We start from the raw sequence: 21,583 nt of genomic DNA, 5'->3' as shown, positions 1-21,583 counted from the left end.
GTGCCCAACCCCTTCACTGGGGGACTCTTCTAAATTTAAGCGAGTCCCGCTGAAAGAGATGCAAATTTGTTTACCCAGTGGAATCATTGTGTTTCAGAAGCCGGGCTTGGCTTGGTTTCCACACCCCGGCATCCTGGGGATGTTTTTAGGCAGCAGTTGGTGATACCTCTCCAATGTGAATTTGTTGTTCAGCAAATCCGTGTGGTTTTCAACCCAGATTTCTAACAGGATGGCTGGCTGGCTGTATTCACACTTTTCGCTTTGTAATAATATGCAAATCCACTTGGCGTCCAGTCAATATCCAAAAGAGTGGAAGGATTAAAGATATTTATAAGGGCAAAAAAAAAAAATGCTCTGCTAACTGGGTCTTTCCATTTCTCTTTGAGATCTAATTTACATGTCAGTATTATTTTAACATTTGCTACAGAATCCAGAGCTCGTAATGAGATCAGAATACAACCGACAGCTTCAGCTTTTTGATTCTGCAGAATGTGCTAATTTATGGATCGTCTCTTCTAAATTGAGAAAAAGGGATTTTCCCTCCTGATAACTGAGAAGCTATAAATGTTTTCATTTACTTCTACCCCCACCTTTTTAATTTTATGAGGAAAACAACCCCACTCTCCCCCTCGCATCCCGTGCCCATGACTTTCTCCCTGGTGAGAAAACTGAGATCAGCCTAACTTTCATCCTGAATCAAGTCACTGCAGTGATGACCCAGTCTGAAAAGCTTAGAGCAGCGCTGGGGGCTTGGTGTCTGGCTGGGACTGTGTATTCCTAACTGCAGAGCTTTGTTGAGATGCAAATAACCTCCCCCCCCCCACCCCCCACCCCGAAACCCTCCCAAGGAGTAGCAATTTTATATTTGATTTCCTTTTTTTGTTTTGTTTTGTTTTGTTTTTTGTTTCCCCTCATAATCCCGAACAATGTAGGTGTCTAGTCATATACAGGTCTTAGCAAGAAAGAAAGTTCGAGAAATTCAAGCCGCCATTAAGGTACGTCTGGCTTGCCCAGTTGTAGGGGGCTTTTCATCTCCATGGTTACAGGCTTTTCCTTTGTTTTCCTCCCTTCCCCTACCCTGCAGGTGTCTAGTCACATTCAGGTTCTTGCCAGAAGGAAATCTCGTGATTTTCATTCCAAGCTAAAGGTATGCGCTTTCCTGCTTTTTGGCTTGTGGTTGCTATGCATCTCACTTCCTGTTTTCCATGGTGACTGGTGAATGCCTGGTGCTGGGATTCTCGTAACCTAGTTTCCTCGCATGTGAGAGCTGTTTACATTTCTTTGTGTCTAATCTCTCTGTTTCTGTACTAGCCTCACATTAAGCTGAGAGAGAGAGAGAGAGTGTGTGTGTGTGTGTGTGTGTCCCCAGTAACAATGCAAATGCAGCAGAGAGCTGGTCTTGATAACTTTTCAGCACAGAAACATGATTTTTTTTTCACCCTTCGAATATCCACCAAGCAGCCCTGGGCTCAGAGAAGAAAAAAAGTCCAGAGATGTAAAGTTGGTGTAGAAATTATATTTAAAGAAAAATCATTAAAAAAAAAATCATTTCATGGTCAGCATGAAATTACTTTAAAAAAAATATTTAGAAATTATTTTGTGTTTTTGATGTATTTTCAAGAATACTTATGAAAATACATCTTTTTCCTGTTAATTTCTCATGTGTTCTTCGAACACGGAGAGTATTTTCTGCCAGATTTTTGCACATTGCTTAATGTTGTTTTTTCAGTGTAGGGCTCTTTTATTGAAAAAGAAATTTAAGATGAGACCTTTAAAAAAAAGATGGATCTTAGAGATGGGAAAGCTCTTGATCAAATCAATGTTTGCAATTCCATTCATACTTGAGTTTACTTGAATTTTTTTTTACAAGTGCCTCATTTTCCAGTCTCTTAATATATATTTCATAGCAAAAATGGAGGCATGGACAATTTGTTAAATGCAAGTTCTCCCTATTTTCTCCCCTTCCAAAATTTGTAGTAAAACATACATGACCTTTTTTTCTGTAATGCCCTTTTTAGAAATGCGAAACGATTATAGTTTTTGCATGGAGGAGCTTTACTTTATAATAAAAATGAATTTGTAGCCCATGTTGTTGCCTTTCCCCCATTCCTTTTTTTGTCCTGTTCTGATTTTTTCCATATATTCGTTAAATTTGTGTTTTTGTTCTAAATCTAAAGAACAAAGTGTAATTTCACAGCACTGAGTGGTGAACACTGGGACCCTTCCCAAAGTCCTCCAATTTTTTTTAATGCAAGCAAGACTGGCTGCGGAGTAGGACTAGTGACTAGGAAGGAGCATTTGGTGTGCCCTTTGCAGTGGGCAGCATGCTGGCTCGCTCGCACGTGTGGCTGATGGTGGCTGGCTTTTAGCTGCACTGGCTGAGCAGTTGGAAGACTAAGATAACTTCCTAGATCCTGCTTTTTAACCAAAGATGCAGTCCTCTCTATGTGGATGTAACTTCCCCAGTGTTTGCTCAAGTTCTGACTCTGTTTCTAGTTTCTCTGAGCTAACGAATTAATGATGTACAAAGAAGTTTACAGACATCAATTTTGTGTTTCCATCTGCGATGTTATGAATTGCTGTATTTCTACACTGTCTATGTGGTTCCTCTGGACCCACCAGGGCCCACAGCTGTAGACCAAAAGCCCTATAAGTGATGAATAAAGCTCTCCTGTTCAGAAGGGATCCCTCTGGGATGCACTCTCTTTCTCACGTGGTGATTTTAGGAATCTTACTCAATGGAAATAATTTTGCCATTACTTTATACATATATATACACACAGTTGTATTTGTGTTTGTTCTTAAAAAATAAAAAAAAAACTTTCCCCTTACTTTCAGCCCTGGCCCACTCTCCTTTGGGGCAGACACAAGGAGGAGGCAGAAACAGACAGTCAAGGAGCAACTGGCTCAGCATTTCAGTTCCAAGAACCACCTCCATCTTCTCGTAGTTCCTTTCCTCCCTCCCTACCACATCATTCTTGGAAAAATAGAGGCCTTTGTTCTTCCCGTCAGTAATACCAGTTGAGTGTTCCAGGCCTGGCGCTCATCGTGGTGGGCAGTTTACAGCCAACCCCCTGTTCATAGAGCTGGCCTTGTAAAGGGAAATGTGAAATGTAGGGCGCTGTTGGATAAGGGTTAGCAGAAAGAGCCAAAATAAAACATGGGGGGAATCCCAGGGACGAGCTACAGGGACAATGTGCTGCTGCTTGGGATGGGACCGAAAGACAGGAGTTAGTGTAGTGCAGACCTCTTGTGTGTGCTCTCATGTAAGTTCACTGCGAAGTAAGCTCCGCTATTCCGATTTTGAGGAATAATATTTAGGAAACCAGGGCTCCTGGAGTTTGACTTGCCAAAAGCCCCCAAGCCTAGTAAGTGTCAAAGTCAGGATTTGAACTCAGATCTTTATGAATCCTAAACCACTCCTGTTTCAGACAGGGTTTCCTCTAGTGGAGGTGGGAGAATGTTTTCAAGCAGAAAGCTTCACGCCCTCACACACTGTAGATAACCCGTCACCCCTCACATCTCTTGTATCTAGGCACGCAGCCCTTGCTACCAGCCCCACCCTCAGCACCCAGATTTTAGAAGTAAGGTGAATTTTTAACTTTGAGCCCTTGGTCAAAATGTGGACTTAATTTGTGATTGACACTGTGGTGATCATCAGTAACTCGGGGGGTGATGTGGTCCTAGCTGCAGAGCTGCCATGTTACCACTCTGAGGGCCTTAGGACAGTGGAGGAGAATGAGGCTGGCTGTCACCTGCCTGCAGAGATGTTGCTGACTTCAGCTCCCGTGGGTGTTTTATGTTAGAGTTGCTCTCTTTAACCTTCCTAACCAGCCATTGCCAGGAAACGGGCTCAGGTCTGCTGGCCTTGGAGAAGAGGTAGATCTCGCCGCTCCGTCCGCACTTTCTTGTTCAGCTCTGGAGTCTTAACAGCACATCCCTGGGAGGCAGGGATGAGCATCCTTGCTGAGTTCATTGTGGGGTCAGGCTGATAGCCACTTCTTCTTGGCCTTCTACAATAACTAATGAGATGAACTCGCTATAGAAAGTTGAAGTCATCCCAACAGACAACAACGATAGCTTCTGGGTGGGTGGTAGGGGTGGCAGGAAATATCCAGACTTACAACAGACACTGTGCTTTGCCTGAGAAGATATAGCAAAGCTTCCTGGTGAAGGTGGCTGATGACTGACCATCTGAGGACTTGTCCTTGCCCTTCCTACCTCAGCCAGGCTGCTCGCCATTTCTCCACATGCTCAGAAGTCAAAGGATTTCCGTTCTCTGGGGTGGACAAAGGCCTGTGGCCCTCCTATGAAGACTGAAGCCAAGCCTCATTTCTCTACCCGTCCTTGGAGTTTGAAAAAGTGGTTTGCTTATACCTGAGGCCCCTGCCACATGTGGCTTCCATGTGAGGCCTCTTGTCTAGAAGCCTCTCTTCACTTCCTGGAGAAGGATGTGTTGAATTCTTAAGGCTAGTGGTTTTCCAGCCTTTTTTTAAGCAGCGTGCTCATGTTTCAGATTGAAATCTTACTTGAAACCTTCAATATATAAAAGAGTTAAAGCTGTTTTAATTGAAGTTCACGATCTCTCATCCTTAGCAATGGCCTCTTTAGCTGTTCCGTTGAATGAGGTTTGAAAAACCACACTGCTTTAGGCAGAGGCAAAAGGAGATGACTGCCTCTCGGCTGTCTTTCCTAACCTTTACAGGGCAGCTCGTGTGTCCCATTTAGAGCCCATGTTTTCCAAGTTCTGTAGCCTGTTCTGCCATGTTCCTCTGAAGACAACAGACTTGAGAAGAGAGCCGTCATTCCCGTGTCACAGTTGTGGATGAGTCATCCCAGCTTCAGAAGTCATACCCCTGAAAATCTATTAGAATAAGTTCCAAGGGTCAGCTTTATGCTTCTGCTAACTGCAGGGATTCTCAAAGTGCTTGTTTGTGAGCCAGATCACCCCAAAATGTGTGGACTTTAATAATAAAATTTGTTTTATTAAAAGTTTAAGATTTCCGTGTCGATTTCAACTTTAAAAGTGCAGAAATGATTACTTCATTCAGTCCAGTAAACTTTTCATTGAGAGTCCAGTATGTTCTAGACTCTTTAGTAAAAGTCAGGCATTGAGTTTAAATAAGCAGGGTCTCTGTTCTTGAGGAATACTAAACTTTTCTGTTATTTTTGGCCACATTTGGGGAAAATACAGTAGTCCCACCTTATCCAGAGGGGATATGTTCCAAGATTCGCCCCCAGTGGATGCCAGAAACTGCAGATGGTATTGCATCATATATATACATATGTACACACTATATTTTTTCCTGTACATACATACCTATGATAAAGTTTAATTTATAAATTAGGCACAGTAAGAGATTAACAACAATAACTAATAAAAAAATAGAACAATTATAACAATATAATGTAATAAAACAATGTTATGTAATAAAAGTTATGTGAATGTGGTCTCTCTCTCAAAATTATCTTACCATACTGTCCTCACCCTTCTTGTGATGATGTGAGATGATACAATGGCTACATGATGAGATGAAGTGAAGTGAATGACATAGGCTTTGTGACGTAGCGTTAGCCTGCTGTTGACCTTCTGACAGTACGTCAGGAGGATCATCTGCTTCTGGAGTGTAGTCGACTGCGTAACTGAAACCACAGTTAAGGGGGACTGCTGTACAGGATTTCCAGTAGATTGTCCCTAGCTAGGGGGATCTGCAGTAGAAATTTAACAGAGTAGTGCCAAGACTTCACAGTGAAAAGAACGATTAATTCTGAGTGTAGGAGAATTAAAGAAACCTCGTGGAGAAGGTACCATTAGAACTGAGCATAGAGAAAGACAAAGAGTTTCCCCTGAGATATGGGGAGTGTTTGGAGACCAGGAAGAACACCATCTTGTTGGAGGCATGGAATGGGACACGAGACTGGAGGAGCCTATCAGGAAGGTCCTGGATCATCCCACTGAGGAGTGAGGTTCATCTGTGGGCCATGGGGAGCACGCAGGGGTCATTCACATTTATGCTTCGGAAAGATCTCTCCAGCCGTTTTCGGAGGATAGCTCGGAGGGAGCAAAGCTGGAGGCAGGGAGACTGATTCAGGGGCTGCTGTAGGAGTCTGAGTGAGAGAGGTACGGGCCTGGACCAGGGGCCTACCGCACACCCTGGGGGCCTGGCTCCCTGACCCTCCTCAGTCTTTATCGTCCTCCACTCCTGTCACCTCGGACAGCTGTCCTCTTTCTTCCTCATTGTTTTTAAGAGTAAATTATGTTTAAAAGTTCTATCTTTATTAAGTATGACAAATGTACACCAAAAGTTTTCAATAGCAGCATTTAAAACTTAGGTTATTAATGGTTGGATTCTTTTAAAGTAATGGCAATTCACTGAGGGTATGCATCAAAATTAACTGAAGTTTTTGTTGATGCTAAATTTTAAATATAACAAAGTGCAGAGAATGACATATTAACCATTCATGTTTGTACTATCTGGAAATGATCACTTTCATTGTGACATATTTCCTTTAATTTTTTTTTAAGTGAAAGAAATCAAATGGGAAAACATTATTCTTACTTTTTCTGATTTCCTCTATCCGCCCTCTTCCCTAATCTCAGTCTCCCCCCCACCCAACAGTGTCTCTCCTTTCCATTTATTTCCCTGAGAAAATCAAATCCAGTGACAACGATCTCTTTTTCTTTTGCCCCGTCCTAAAACTAATCTAGATTTTTACCCATTGTCTACAATGAATTCGTGCTAAAGCCAGTGGCACCAACATGAGGCTTTCCTCTACAATTTATAGCTGCCTAAGCCAAGATAGACTTGGCCAACATTTTGGGGTGGCCTTGGACACAGACCACAGTCATGAGAGAGAGATGCAGGGGGGCAAGAAAATCTAGGGAATAGTTGAAGTGGTCAGGGAGGGACGTGGGGAGATGAAGAACCGGAAGCAGAGAGACTGGGCCAGTAGGGAGAAGGGCGAAGGGGTCAGCAGAGTGCAGTTGAGATTCAAGAGCCTGCTAGGATGGATAAAGAAATGCAAGGCGTTTGTGGCCAGAGTGCCAGAATTTTGGCCATTAAACATACACTTTGTTTTGTTTTAATCTTCTGGGCTAAAGTGTCTAAGAAACGAGTCAGACTGCTAACTGCTGGTCTAGAAGTGAGCTGAGCTTTGTGGGAGTCATTTCTCAGTCATGGGGGTGCTGTGTGTTTGGCTCCTGCCCAGACAAATTCCTTTTGACTCATCACTCTTCAGGTGCTAGGTAGGTTTTACGGGACACACAGCTTTGTAGCTGGGCGTGATTCTAGTTATAAAGTAGAAGATAGATGCATGGAATTACAGTGGGCAAGTGGCCTTATCGGTCTACGGACCATGCATTTGGGAATTGCAAGGATGCTGACTTAGAGATCTCCCTTGGACCTTGTGTCACTAGCTGCGTCTACAGCAGTGTCATCCACACCAGTCTCATTCAGTGTCTTCCATCTCCCCCTTTCCTCTAGTTTAGCCCCTCACGGGACTCTGCCATTGAGCAGTGAGAGGCAGCACTGTGTCTGAGAAGACTTTGTGTAGTATGGGCTGAGGACTAGCTTGCAACTTTAGAAATTTTTCCCTACTTTGATTTATTCACTCACTGTTAATTCATCAGAAGGTCATTAACTTTTTTTTTTTTTAAGCTCCAGGGATTTATTATCCCAGCATGTAGAAAGAATGCAGAAGTATTCTCCATGCGTTAAGCAGTCTTTTCTTTCCTATTCAGAGTTCCTACTTAAAGTTTCCTGTTCTGAGTCGATATATTTGATTGTCCTGAGAGGTTGTCCAGTCCCTTCCTAGAGGCCTCCTTTCCCTGATAGCAGCTGAAAGGCAGTCCTTTTATTTGCTGGCTTCAAGGCTTATGGGAGTCACAACCTAATTCTGCAGATGACCACCACACCGAGGACCATCATCATCTTCCCATGAAGATGGACCAGGCCACTTCGGTCTGGAGTGTGTTTTGGTGAAAGTACTAAGGGGAAAGGAAGTCTTCATTCTGCCCTGAAGGAATACATCTGAGGCAGTACACGTCCTCATGTCAAGTTTCGGACTTGTATTGAATAAAAGCCTATGCTTGCTGACATTGCAGCATCCCAGTGGAGCAGAAAAAGGCCTGAGCTTCTCTGATTGTGTGCAGTTGTTGGTGACTAATTTACGAGCTACGTGTACTCCCCGGGGCCATTTTCTTCATTCTCTCCCTGGCGGCCTTTGTGATTTGATTTCTGAACAGGCCATTCTTTCCAATCTGCCATTCCTTCCAATAAGCAGAGAGCTTAAAGTTCAAATTGTTAATTGAATTCTCTTGAGGAGTTCAAGAGCTTTGCCGGGGCATTGCTGCAGTCCACGCTGCTGGATCCTGTTGTATCACCACTGATTGCATCCAGGAATCGGCCTGTCCACGGGGAAGACACGCTTCACTTCATCCAGTAGTGTTCCCCTTGGCCCTCTGAGCCACTCTGCTCCTTCAAGCGTTGGCTGTTAGCAGAACACAAAGCAGAGGAAGCCTGAAACCACCACCTCCTTTGTCTCAGCGCCAGCACCAAGACACTTGTCCCAGTCGTGGGATTTGGGAAATGATACACCGCCTTTCCTGGCATCTCCCAATCTTTGGGGAGTTCTTTTGCATTCATGACATGTACCCCGTCTCCTCAATGATATTTTCATTACCTTGTTTTTAGTTTAACCAGGTTAAAACTAAAATGGGAGACAGTTAATTTCTCGTGCTTGGGTGTGATGGCATTAGGACCTCTCATTGATGATGGGGTGATGCAGAACTTACAGTGTAAACTAGAGGACTGAATACATTTACCTCTCTGTGTGAATGGAGCCAGGTCTGGATTTTCTTTTTGCTTTTTTTTTTGTGAGGAAGATCAGCCCTGAGCTAACATCCATACCAATCCTCCTCTTTTTTTTTTTTTTTTTTTTTTTTGCTGAGGAAGACCGGCTCCGAGCTAACGTCTATTGCCAATCCTCGTCCTTTTTTTCCCCAAAGCCCCAGTAGATTGTTGTACGTCACAGTTGCACATCCTTTTAGTTGCTGTACGTGGGACGCCGCCTCAGCATGGCCGGAGAAGCGGTGCATCGGTGCGCGGCCAGGATCTGAACCCGGGCCGCCAGTAGTGGAGCACGCGCACTTAACCGCTAAGCCACGGGGCCGGCCCCCTGGATTTTCTTATTAAGAGCAGTGCGAACAGCCTCATTCTACATTTTTATCCCTTCCTGGAGAAATCCTCTAATTAATTGGCCTCCAATGTAGGCAGTGCTCTAGAATAACATTGAGCCCAAAGCTTTTCTCATCAAAACCCAGGGTTTCTAAGCATTTCAGGTCTCGAGCAGCATTGAGCCTGGATGGTCGGTCACGTGGGTCCCATAGATTGCAGGTTCACCAAATGGCAAGGCCGTGGGCAGTGTGTGGAGTACTTGATGCAAATCTCAAAGCAGCCCTGAAGGTGGGTGGTGTCATCCTCACTTTACAGGTGAGGAAGCCGAGGCCCAGAATGGCCAAGTGACTTACCCAGGTCATAAGTCTGAATTGGATCTCAGGGCCAGCTGTCACCAAAGCCCAAGCTCTTTGCATAATGTCATACTGCCTCCCCAAAGAGTACTGGGCAAGGAGAGGGCTCATTTCCCTGGCACAAGATGCTTTTACATTGTCTCCCTCAACTGAGCCCTCTTTTCATTGTGTCTGTATGTTTGAATTAAACGGAGATGATGGTAGGAGCTGGTACTCAGTCTAGAGCTAAACTTGAGCCTGCTGCCAGCTTGGGTCCCTCTGACTTTTCAAGGGAGATTTACCCCCTGCCTCTTGCTGTTACCTCCCAGGGGAAAGGGGGCCAAGGTCAAAAGGATGTCGTTTTCCCAACACCCAGACCTGGCATTAGCTGACCTAAATCCCAGGCTTCCTGGTGGAGAGTCATCAGGAACGCCTACAAATCACCTGGATCCTTGTCTGCAATCTTTTATGATACTAAGCCTCACATTAGAATTAAAGGAAACGCTATTGACAATTATAAAATACTAAATATAGCTCAATATATTTAAAAATGAACAATGGTAAAAGCCTTGAAAAATTTTTCTTTGATGTGAATGGAGTCTTTGGCATTTGGAAATACAATAAGATGAATTAATTGCTACTCATTACATGGCAAGTCAGGAGAGGTATGAATGTGCCTTCTCTCCTCAGCGTTAGCTATTGCCTCACCGAAATAGCCCCCTTTTGTATTTACTCCTGCTTTCTCTAATAATAAGCAAATTAGAGGTCATGGCTAGAAAAATTCAAGTGCCCTCCATCCTTTCTCCAAAACCATCATAGGGTTTTGTGATGTTTATCTGCTCAGGGGCTACTGCTAGTAATTACAGAGGTCATGTGAATCCACATAGTGCAAGGTTAGAAACAACATCTGCAAAATTACTTAGGAAAGTATTCTGTTTTGTCTTTTTCTGAAAAAGTGATTTTACAAGCAAATTGCTGTCTTTCCTCTCTTGCACTATATTTTTATGTTGCTGGGAACAGTATATGGAGAAAATCATTTGATAGCTATCAAGAGTTTTTGAATCCATAGTCTTTTTTTACTTTATGTATTTTTCCTGATGTATTGGTGGATTCTGTATGAATAAATTAGTTTGAAGTCTTTAAATTCTGAAATGATGGCCCCCGAGTAAACTGTTTAGAATATATTGATTTAGTATGCTGTTCATTAAAATTTCATAATTTTATTGGAACAGCTATAATATTTAATGGGCAGCTATAATATTGTATATGCAAGCATGTGACCTTTCTATATTATCTTTAAAATTTGTTTATGGTTAATGACTAAAAATTATGAGATAATTGATTCCCCAGAATAATCAAAAGCTGGGGAAGCAGAGGAGAGAGGGGAATAAGACTCCCGTGCTATTCAGAGACTGATTCATAAAATGCCCTCGAGTTTGAAGAGCACACCACTCCAGCCATGTGCATTTGTGATAGGCTGCCTTCCTGTCATGTATATTACATGTGGACATTTTCCAAACATTCTGTGCATTTCAACCATAAAAAGGAGGCAGTCAGCGGAACCCAGAATTGTAGCAGCAGCCTTGGTCTGCTTCATGAAATATGAAAGCCTGTTTACTTAGTAACAATAACAGTTTGAAAGGCTTCAGGCTGAGGAGTTTATGCATGACATGGCCTGCTGGACCCCGTGTGGCTGAGATAGGCCATTGACAGCACGGTGTGCCAGAAATTGGACAGGGAAGAAAGTCGAGTGAGTACAGAGACATGCACCCTGAATTCGAGGGCTTTGTCTGCTCTCTTTCTCAATTCCATGGGCCATTTTTTCTTAGCAGCCCATCAACAGTCTCAGGCCCATGTTTCCTGCTCCATAAGTATTTTCCACATTCCAGGTCATGGGCTTGAGTTAGGGTTCAGTTTGGAAGAGGGAGATATGCCTTTTCTTTCCCCACTCCCCAAGCGTTCACCTCTTTGTGGCCTCATTCTTTGGAATCTTAGAGATAGAGAATCTTAAAGTCAGAAATAAGGAGTCACTGTGAAGTTGTCCAAGCTTTTTCCTAGGACACGTGTTTCTTGTTTGTGCATGCTCATATGTCCGCATACACTCAGAGTATTTCCTGTGGTCTAAGACATCATAGGTGATAACTCAGTATTGACTTAATAACAGTTTTTCAAGATAGAACAACGTGCTTGTCCTTTGTAAATCTCATCCACATCTCAGAAATGTGGGTGTTGAAAACATCTTAGAATAAAATTAATATGATGTACAAACGTAGCATGTATTTTTGAATTTACTTAAGCTTTAGCTATTTGGATGAATTAGTGACAGCTTCCCCCTTCCCCGCTTTAGCCTGGGGGTGAGTGGTGAGGATGGAGTGGGATGTTTAAAAGTCCAGACTATTAGACTAGAGTGACCCAGAGAAACAGTTTACTCAGGTCTGACACTTAGAGTTATAATTTCTTCGAAGCCAGGCATGTATCTCTAGGCTGAAAATGACAACTTAGAGATCCTTCCATTGAAATCTCTGAGCTCGGCATCCTTCCGTACTCCCATTTCAGGATAAGTGGGTCTACAGCCAGGCTCTCAGTTCTGATTTCAATATATCCCTGGCGGCGCTTATTATCTACAGGGTTATTTTAGATTTTAACCAAAAATTTTTAATCTTTTTAAGTTTCAAATGTATATCATAGATCAAGGGGAGATGTTATAAAATTAAATGAGTAGTCAGTGTCTCTACTACAAAAGGTGGGGAAATCACTGGTATAGACATTTTAGTCCATTTGCAGAAAATTGCCTATTCTCAAATAGGTAGGTCAAGTGCAGAAAGAACCTCTACTTGAGATGAAATTTCCTCTCCACACTTGGCTTCTCTCTATTAGGACAGGAGGCCGAGAGCTGCCCAAATTTCAACATCCTGCTGTCTTTTCACTACTGGTTTTTTGTCTATATGAATTAAGATGTCTTTGCTTATAATGGAACCACAGTCATAGCTACAGATACTTTTAGAACCAGAAAGGCTTTAGAGAATAAAATACAGTGCTTTATTTTGTAGATGAAGAAAATTAGAGAGTGTTAAATGACTTGCCCAGAGTAACACAGCCCATTGGCATCAGGTGGAGGTGGGCTTGGAACCAGGTCTCCAGACTCCTCTGCAGGTCTGCCTTTTCCTGGCATAGAGCAAGTTGGTGCCATAGATGCAACTGATTTGCTCTCCTGCTTTTGAACTTGTGTTTTCATTCACATACCTTGTGGAGTGCTGGGTAATAAGAAAGTCAAACCTTACTTTCTTTAACAAAAGAAAAAGACCATGTTCTGAAGCTGTGTGACAAACAGCAAAGCTGGTGACTTTTTTCTCCTTTCCTCATTGACTGATTTCCCTGTTAAAAAAGAAAAGTAGGAAACTTCCGTGAACTTTTCACGATTTGAAGAACTTTGCAGTCAGCCCAGCTGAGGGAAACATCTCAAGCAGCTATAGAATAAGAGTGGGCCATGGAGACATGGGGAACTCATTTCCATTTGGACCTGGACTTTTGATTTGTTCTTGAATCACTCCCCCCAAGTGTGCACAAATGCACTGTGTATGGGGGTGAGCAGGGTCACCCCTGTTATCAGCATTTCATAAACACAGCACTCTCAGGTCTGAGAGAGGCGTCTTGATGTTCTTTGGGGATAGAGCCAAGCCCACGGCTCATTTGTAGTTACTCCTCAGAATTTGCATCAGCCAAGCAGGCCGGAGGCTTGGCCTTCCGCTTTCCCGCTCCTCTAGAAGGGGCCCTGGAGAAGTTGTAAGGCTTGTTCCTTGTTGGGGAAGGCGCCTGTGGTTATACCTATGCCATTACTTCAGTTTCAGAGGTCACCTTGAGGGCACTTATAACCTCTCAATAGGGGTTAATTGGCTTGGGGGCTAGAGTACAAAGTGACTGGTCCAAAGCGAGACCCACGAGTTTGTATTGCTGTCGAGGTGCTCCTGACAGAGAAGGGAGTGAGTGACTGTTCGTTGTACATGGATTACCCTCCGAGGGGATGATGGAGCTGGTGGCAGGTGAAACCATAGGACCAGCTACGAGTAGATTGACTGGCAGAGACCTGTGTGTGTCAGCCTCAGTTTGGCTTTAGGGCATTTGCACATGCCCCTTGAGTCTATCATAAAATTCCACTGACTTCAAGATTTGTCTTTTTTCAGGCATCTCAGTATCTGAAATGTTTCGGATCTTTAAAAAAGTTACCAGAGAAAGCTGGGTTAGGTTAGAGCATTCAGCAGATGAGCAAATGGAGCCTCAACTCGAAGAACGCCATCTGACCAGAGGCAGCAGAAGTATCACTAGTCACCCAGGGCCATTCTGTTGGGGACCAGTAATCCCTCAAGCTTCCAGGGCCCTCACAGTGTCCTTCAGCTACAGCACGTGCCCTGACAGATGTTCATAATGACCACGTGCATCCCCGAAAAGCTGTTACATGAGGTTCATTATTCTTTCAGTTGAGAGCCAGAGAAATGTGTAAAATATAAAATTGTATGCAAGTGTTAGGCTCTTTTTCAAGGGTTAATAGAAGCTCTTTGAAAATTCACATGGTGTTCCTGGCAGTTATGGGGCAAAATGGTGTCTCTACCTTGGGAGCACCTAATTGGTCTTAGAAGCCCCTGGTAGCTATCTTGTAGACTTCGAAATTTTTTTTTTTTAATTTCTCCTTTTGGCCTTGCCTTTGGCGCCTCAGCATCTTTAGTCATCACCTTTGGGTAATCTGTAGACATTAAAGCCACCTCTCAGCTGGTACCCGATGTCTTAGCCTGAAGCTTCCCTGGACCTTCACTCACTGTCTGAACTCTGAATGGCAGCTGTGGAGGGCGCTCTTTTTGATTTGATGCCACCATTTTATTCCCGCTTTGATGGCGTCTGGGCCTGGTATAGATTGTATAGACCCTCCACTGGCAGCCCGGAGGCTTGATGTATTCACCAAGCATGAAGCCCTGTCTGCACCATCAGGGCCTGTCACACACCGGGGGTCTGACCATTTCTCCATCTGTCCTGAGGAAGCCACAGAACCACTCTGTGGAGGAGTTAGGAGTAGGTTTTGATTGTTGCCGTGGTTGGGAATTGCCCTTCTAGATAGTTATCTGGGGCACACGTGCCTTCTAAAATGTGAAAAAAAACACACTCCTATACATTTTATTGTACTCAAGTATTGAGTGTTTGTATACATATGTATTTTGTAACTGAAGAGAGAAATAACCCTGCCTTTGTACGCAATCCTTTTAACAAATTGTTTATTGTTGTATCCAGGTAACAAGCATGGTAAGTATTTTCAGCAAATTGAGTATTCTGTATTTTAGCTGTGCTTGGCGGACTTTTTGGCTAGCTTTGTGTTATCAGCCTTGGCTTTTCTAGAAAAGACTCATTTAGGAAAAGGAGAAACCACTCACCTGGTAGCATCCCCTGTGTCCTTGCCTATAGAAAGTACCCGTGTAGCCTTAGACCCACGGCGGGGGTACCTGAGAAAGCATGCGCCCCGCCAGCATGCTGCTTGGCCCTGTCGTTGCCCCCCGCCCGCCCCGCTGCTTCTGAGCCTCTCCCACCAGGTGTCTGCAGGGCTTCCAGGCCGTGCACGACTCCAGCAGCTCCTGGGACCGTGGCCCGGTGACGGCGCCACAGACAGGGCCTCCCGCACTCGTGGATGTCCACCGCAGATCCACATCCACGCCTCTTCTCTCGCCCGTCCTCCCATCTGTATGCTTAAAAGCAGGGCCGTTTTTTTTTTTCTTTCTTTGGGTGTGTGAAGTAATTGGAGAAATCTCCCATTGGAAGCTGAAAAAATAAATACATTGTCCACTCTTAGAGGCTTCCAATTCTGTTGGAAAATGGAGTAAAAAATTTCTTTCGAGGGGCCGGCCCAGTGGCGCAGCGGTTAAGTGCGTGCGCTCCGCTGCGGCGGCCCGGGGTTCGCAGGTTCGGATCCCGGGCGCACCCTGACGCACCACTTGTCAAGCCATGCTGTGGTGGCGTCCCATATAAAGTAGAGGAAGATGGGCACGGATGTTAGCCCAGGGCCAGTCTTCCTCAGCAAAAAAAGGAGGATTGGCGTTGGATGTTAGCTCAGGGCTAGTCCTCCTCACAAAAAAAAAAAAAAAAATTCTTTTGAAAACCTTGCCCCTGGGTGCCACCAGTCACCAGTCAGAGTGAGGGTAGGGTGAGTGTGTTGTAGCCTCGGGCTGTGTTTATTTATCATGCATGTTTGCTGTTCCGGCCTCCCCTGTGGCTCTATTTTAGTCCGTGCGCTCGTGGCTGTGCTGTTTAAGCTGCCTGGTAGCCGTGTGTTCTGTATTAAGTCTGTGTGTCCCTGTCACCCTCAAGGATCAGACTGCAAAGGATAAGGCCCTGCAGCACATGGCCGCCATGTCCTCAGCCCAGATCGTCTCGGCCACTGCCATTCACAACAAGCTGGGGCTGCCAGGGATCCCACGCCCCACCTTCCCTGGGGCGCCGGGGGTAAGTCACAAGCCAGATCCAGTAACGGTGGCCTCTAGAGGCGTGGGGCCAGCGTGGGCCAGCGTGAAGCCATCCACCCAGTCAGGTGTGTGAGAGAGGAGAGACCACCTTGTGGTGAACTGATGCTGGGTGCAAAATGGTGAAAGAAAGGAAGGGAGGCAGGGAGCTGGAGAGAGGGGAGTAAGAGAAGAGAGAGAGAGGAAGAGGAAGGGACGCTTAGTCCCTGAAGACATGGAATTAAGTGTCACTTTTCTGGTGCCTTTCTGGGTTGTGGTCCACCTCTTCTCTGTTTCCTGGCCCTTGGTCTCTTTTCCTGTGTCCTCAGGGTCACTTTTTGGCAACTAGTCCCTAAAGGGGCAAAGTATTCTCTTTCCGTTTTCATTTTGTGCCTACCAAGAGCCGAGAAGCTTAATTTTATGATCTCATTTAATCCTCGCAGTAATCTTAAATGCCTCTGATTGTTAATGCCATTTTACAGATGAAGAAACTGAGGTTACCAAGTAACAAAACAAGAGTTTGGGTGACTTGATCATCATCACATGGAAAATGACATCAGGGCTCAAACCCAGGGCCTATGACTCCCTGTACGACTCCCTTTACATCCTGCTGCCTCTCCAGCAGGGCGTCAGCAGGCACCAAAAGCCTCAGGGAAGCTCACGGCAAAGGAGGTGTCTGCACTGCATCTCGGAGCTCCCTGCCTCTTGTTCTGAGCTTGGTCCTCTCCCCTCTGGGCACTCGGTGCTGTGAGCTGTGGAGGCAGAATACTTCACAGGGAGTGTTTCAGAGTGGAAGGAGGAGGAAGAGAAGGATGAGTGGGTGCATAGATAAACCAGTCAGACAGAATATTTGTGAACCCTCTGCAGTGTGCCCCCATCTCTGTTAGGTGTCAGAAAAGCACTGAAGAGCTGCTGCCTGGTCCCTGCCCTCGGGGGTTATCGGGAAGAGGAGCTAGAGAGAGCCCTGGTTGCTAGGCCGAGGATGGAGGCTGCGATCTCGTGCGTAGCAGTGACCACATCTGCATTTTGGGAGGGTCGCTCTGCAGCTGGTGGATGATCTGAACCCACTGTCTGTAGCAGGGATTGTAATGCATAGACATCCTGAACCATGTTTTGAAGTGAACTCATAATCCTGAACCCTCTTGCATTTTGCCTTCCAGTTCTGGCCGGGAATGATACAAACAGGGCAGCCAGGATCCTCACAAGAGTAAGTCTGAGGAGGGACCGGCACTGACAACAAGGGAGTGGTCACAGCCCACCCTGGGTAGCGTGTTCCCAGGACCAGACAGCCTCGGGGCAGGGAGGAGAAAGGAGATTTAACCTGAGATCACCGAGTGTCCCCATTGCTGTCGCCTGAGGCCAGTAGCAGGGAAGAAACTGCTGAGATCCAGGAGATGTGTAAACACCTCACTCTCACCTTGAGTATCAGTGGTCATCCAGCCAGAAACAGGAGGAGGGTCCCCATCCTCTCATGGCTTTGGAGGGTAGAGCCTGCGGTCTTCCTGAGGAGTGCCTGCAGCTGATAGAAAATCCTAGTGATGCTCTGAGGCCAAAAGAAATAAGCCCAGTAACGCAGAGATAAGGGCAGTCTGGGGAGAAAAGCAGAAAGGACATCCTGCCCATAGATTCCCAAAAGAACTTGAGCTATTTGGCCTAGAGAAGGAGAGCCTGAAGTGTGTCGCAAACCTTGCCTAGACGTGGTGACCGCTGACCTCGGTCTCCACAGGGACGAGAAGAGAGGTTCCGAGGGCGATGTCACAGCCTGTGGGAGTCAGTCTGCCGCCTGTCCAGCTCGACCCATTGAACTGGCATGAGGCTTGGTGGTTTGGTCCCCAGCGCCCTGCTGGCCCCTCTGGGTTGGAGAGCGTAACCGACTGTGTTGTGGCGGAGCTCTGCCTGGGCTGTGCTTCCGCCTGCAGGCGGGGAAGCTTACAGTGGGGAGGCCCCCGGCTTGGGTCTCTAGCCATGGGAGGCCAAGGTCAGGCCTGGGGAGCAGCCGCTGCTGCAGTCGTGGTTTCTGACTCTCCCTACTCCTCTGTCCCCAGCGTCAAGCCCTTCGTGCAGCAGGCCTACCCCATCCAGCCGGCGGTCACGGCCCCCATTCCAGGTGAGTGTCCGTGGGACTCCCTCTCGGGGGAATGCCCACACAGCTGACAGCCAAGCCTGTCGCTTTGTTCCGCAGCTGCACATCCCCCCTTATCTGTAGAGCCGTGGACGCCCTGTCCTCGCTCCCACCCTCCTTAAGGCAGGGGTTATCCTGGAGCTCAGGAGGGTCTCGGGGATGTCCAGTTCTCCTCAGTCACCTCCCAAGATGGGTTTTTAAAGAAACAGGAAGCCTCATCACTTTCACTCAGGACCCTGGGTCATCCTTGGAAGGGGAAGTTGCTGTGGTTCCTTCCTCATCATAAACAGGCCAAATTGGGCAATCCAAGTCTTGAGGGCAGATAGGGTTTTAGTCACACTTTCTTAGATAAGTAGGTTTCAGTTCCTGTACCCTTTCCTTAAAGGAGAGCTTACGTGGAAGCCCAAACTAGAAACCAAGAATCTGGCTGGCCCAGCCACTCCCTCCCCCACACGCGTGCACGTTGAGTTATTCACTGGAGCTGCTCTCCATTTGAGTCCCTAAACTGAAATGCATTCACATGCTGCCTTCTGCTCCAATATCTTGGAGCCTTCTGAGAGAATATTCTAAGATGCTGCTGACTAGTCTTAAGAAAGGAGACGGACAAACACAAGACGTGCCCAGCACGTCCCGGTCTCACAGGAGATCTTTGCAAGCATTCACTTCTGACCCCTCAGCACTCTCACCTTGGTCCCCAGCTCGGCCCTCTGTCCTCATGCCACAGCCCATAACCTGAGCTGAAGTTGACTTTACGAGGAGCCACATGCATTGTGCTTCTCCGCTGGCCACTGCTTCTGGGATCCTCGGCCAGAATCCCACAACTGCCTGACTTAGATCTACCCTGAGACTCTGGTGGAAGGGGGCTGTTGGCCTTTCCTCCCAGGTCATCCTGTTTGTAGGGCCCTGTCCCAGGATGGGCCTGAGGCCCAAGGGGCGGCAAATGGCCAGCTTTAAAGGTGACGATTGGTCTTTCAGGATTTGAACCTGCATCAGCCCCAGCTCCCTCGGTCCCTGCCTGGCAGGGCCGCTCCATTGGCACAACCAAACTTCGCCTGGTGGAATTCTCAGCTTTTCTCGAACAGCAACGAGACCCAGACTCGGTGAGTGTGCTCAGAGAGTGTGCCTTGAATCCAAGATTTGCTTCCCATTCCTGTTCACCTTCGCATTCCTATCCCCTGCCCTTGTGCCTCACAAATAACCTGTGTGAGAACAGACCTGGGAAGAATAGCCAAGCAGCCTTTCAATTAAGTAAAAAGGTATCTCTGGTGACAGATATGTAGAACTTTAGAGCTGAATGTTTCTGGATGCTCTAGACCTCAAACTCCAGGGAGTACTGGATCTGAAGGGAACGACCTTAAGAGCTCTTGAATTTGGTAAAATGTAACATTTACTGAGCCTTGCCATGTGCTGGAACTGCATGAAGCTATTATATACATGATCATATTTATCCTGCAACAGACCCCATAAGGGTAGGTGCTATCTGATAGATGAGGAAACAGAGAGGTTAAGTAATTTCTCTAAAGTCACACAGTTAATATCTGATTGATTAGAGATTCAAACTCATTTTTAAAACTCAAGCCTGAACATTCAGCCATTATTTTATACTGCCTTTCTAAGTCTATGTTTTCGCAAGATAGCAAGTTTTTATCTTCTTAAGAAGTAACAAGATGGTACTTTAACAGTTTGATGAAGAATGGGGATGCATTATAATATCATAAATACAAGTAACATTGGTGTCTGGACTCTATTTTTCTTCTTTCCCGTCTCATCTCCCCTGCCCCATCTAGTGCCCATCATCCCATTGTTTCTCAGCCAGGCCCATCAGTTCCCATACATATGTGAGCCTCCTTTCTTTCCCACTCCACAAGCCCAAGACCCTTTCTTCACTCCCACTCCTTGGCTGTGAGTATGAACATTGCATCTGTGTGTGGGTGAGCCCGAAGGAAAAATTGAAGAAATCACGAGTTTGTCTTCGGGATCTTCACCAACTCCTTTCCATATTCTCTGTCCCACCCCGCTGATCTCAGGTGGCTACCAAAAGCACATAGGTGCCATGCTGCCTGTGTGTTTGCCACTTTGCTGTCATTCTGTTATCAGGAAAGAGTGTCATGAATGAGTTTACCATCTGTTGTGAATAACTCAGATGCTGAGCCGTTGGAGGTGACCTCTCCTGGAGTATTTGTACTTTAGCTCAGTGGAAAGCCTCTGATGATCCGGTGGGGGAGACACCATGGGCAGAGGGGCTTCTACCAGCCATCATCAGAGTGGGGGCTTGGGGACTCCTGTGGCCCACTGGCATTGCTGTTTATAATTGTGAACTCTGGGAGCTGGTAGAAAGATAGAGCCTGCTCCAAAATTAGGGGAAAAAATGAAGAAAGAGATGTAAAGTAGGTCATTGGGCCCATCGAGGTGTAGGAGAATGAGGTTATTGAGAACAGGGAAGAGAAGGCCAATGGGGTCACTCTTTTCAAGTGGCTGAGTGGTTTTACAAGAAGGGGGTTGGTGATGGGTTAAAATCCATATCTGTGGGAGCACTGAAAGAAACAACAAGATTACCTTCGTAATTCTAGGCTGCTGCTGCTGTCTGGGAAGTGTGGATGATTCTTTGGCTGAAGGCTGGCCTTTGGTCCAGATGGTGCTTCTGCTTTCTGTAACTTGTGTTTGTGTAACACCTCGTTGCTTATGGAGTACTTGGTCATTGATTATTTCATTCTGTCCTCATACTGCTGGTGAGGTGGGTTCTGTTTTTCCCATTTTACAGATGAAGAAACTGAGGCCCAGACACATTATTTAGCCGATAAACAGGAGCCCAAATCTACATCAGGTATACTCTTTTCATTACCGTAAGCCACCACCAATTTTAAAGGTCTCTTGAATTGTGTATTCAGTCTGCATATCTGCTGTGTAAGCAGATCCCTCTCTTTGCTTGTGACCATATTTTTAAGACTAGAACTCCAAGGCACTGGGAAGCAAAGTCCCAAGACAGTAGTTGTTTCCCTGTTTAAAAGACTATAGAATATCTTATCAGAATAAAAAGAAATTTTTTTAATTAAAAAAGCCTATGGCAGCCACCTCCTTATGACCGTCCCTTCTAGTTATGGACCCATTAGGGCCCAGAATGCCCGATTCCTCTTTTTGTTGTTGTTAGTGTTTATTGGGCTTAACATTTGGAACCCTTGATAGATTCATTCAGGGCCTTCAATAAACGATTACGAGCACCTGCAGGTGTAAGGCGCCATACCGAGGAGGGGCCCAGTGCTGCACAGACGGCCACGGGTGCCGCCCGTGCAGAGTGTGAGATCTGGTGAGGAGACGCACATGAAGCAGCCATCACGCAGGCGGTCATTGTGAAGTGTGGTGGCCACAGGAAGGAAGAAGACTGAATGCTGTGAGTGATGGATGGGGAACAGGGCAGGCTTCCTTGAGGAGTAACCCTTACACTGATAGGCAGAGGGTTGATATACACAGGGGAAGAGT

General features: G+C 45.9%; 1 protein-coding gene across 8 annotated transcripts in view; it reads left to right on the top strand.

Annotated features, from left to right (window-relative positions):
* The window catches only part of TEAD1 (TEA domain transcription factor 1), a 255,710-nt gene that overhangs the window by 181,573 nt on the left and 52,554 nt on the right, over positions 1-21,583 (top strand). For 3 of the 8 annotated variants that reach the window (XM_087433190.1, XM_014783067.2, XM_087433193.1), the window contains 6 exons: positions 933-995; positions 1,085-1,147; positions 15,854-15,988; positions 17,145-17,191; positions 18,030-18,091; positions 19,082-19,206. In XM_087433190.1, coding sequence (XP_087289316.1) covers positions 933-995; positions 1,085-1,147; positions 15,854-15,988; positions 17,145-17,191; positions 18,030-18,091; positions 19,082-19,206 — 495 coding nt within the window. Of the gene's footprint in view, positions 1-932; positions 996-1,084; positions 1,148-14,785; positions 14,798-15,853; positions 15,989-17,144; positions 17,192-18,029; positions 18,092-19,081; positions 19,207-21,583 lie in introns of all 8 variants that reach the window. The other 5 variants (XM_087433195.1, XM_087433191.1, XM_004418446.3 and 2 more) reach the window with 5 other exon arrangements.

Source organism: Ceratotherium simum, chromosome 7 (genome assembly GCF_057802395.1).
Source record: "Ceratotherium simum simum isolate JZ-2026a chromosome 7, ASM5780239v1, whole genome shotgun sequence".
Lineage (NCBI taxonomy): Eukaryota > Metazoa > Chordata > Mammalia > Perissodactyla > Rhinocerotidae > Ceratotherium > Ceratotherium simum.
This window is presented reverse-complemented; position numbering and strand designations above follow the sequence as displayed.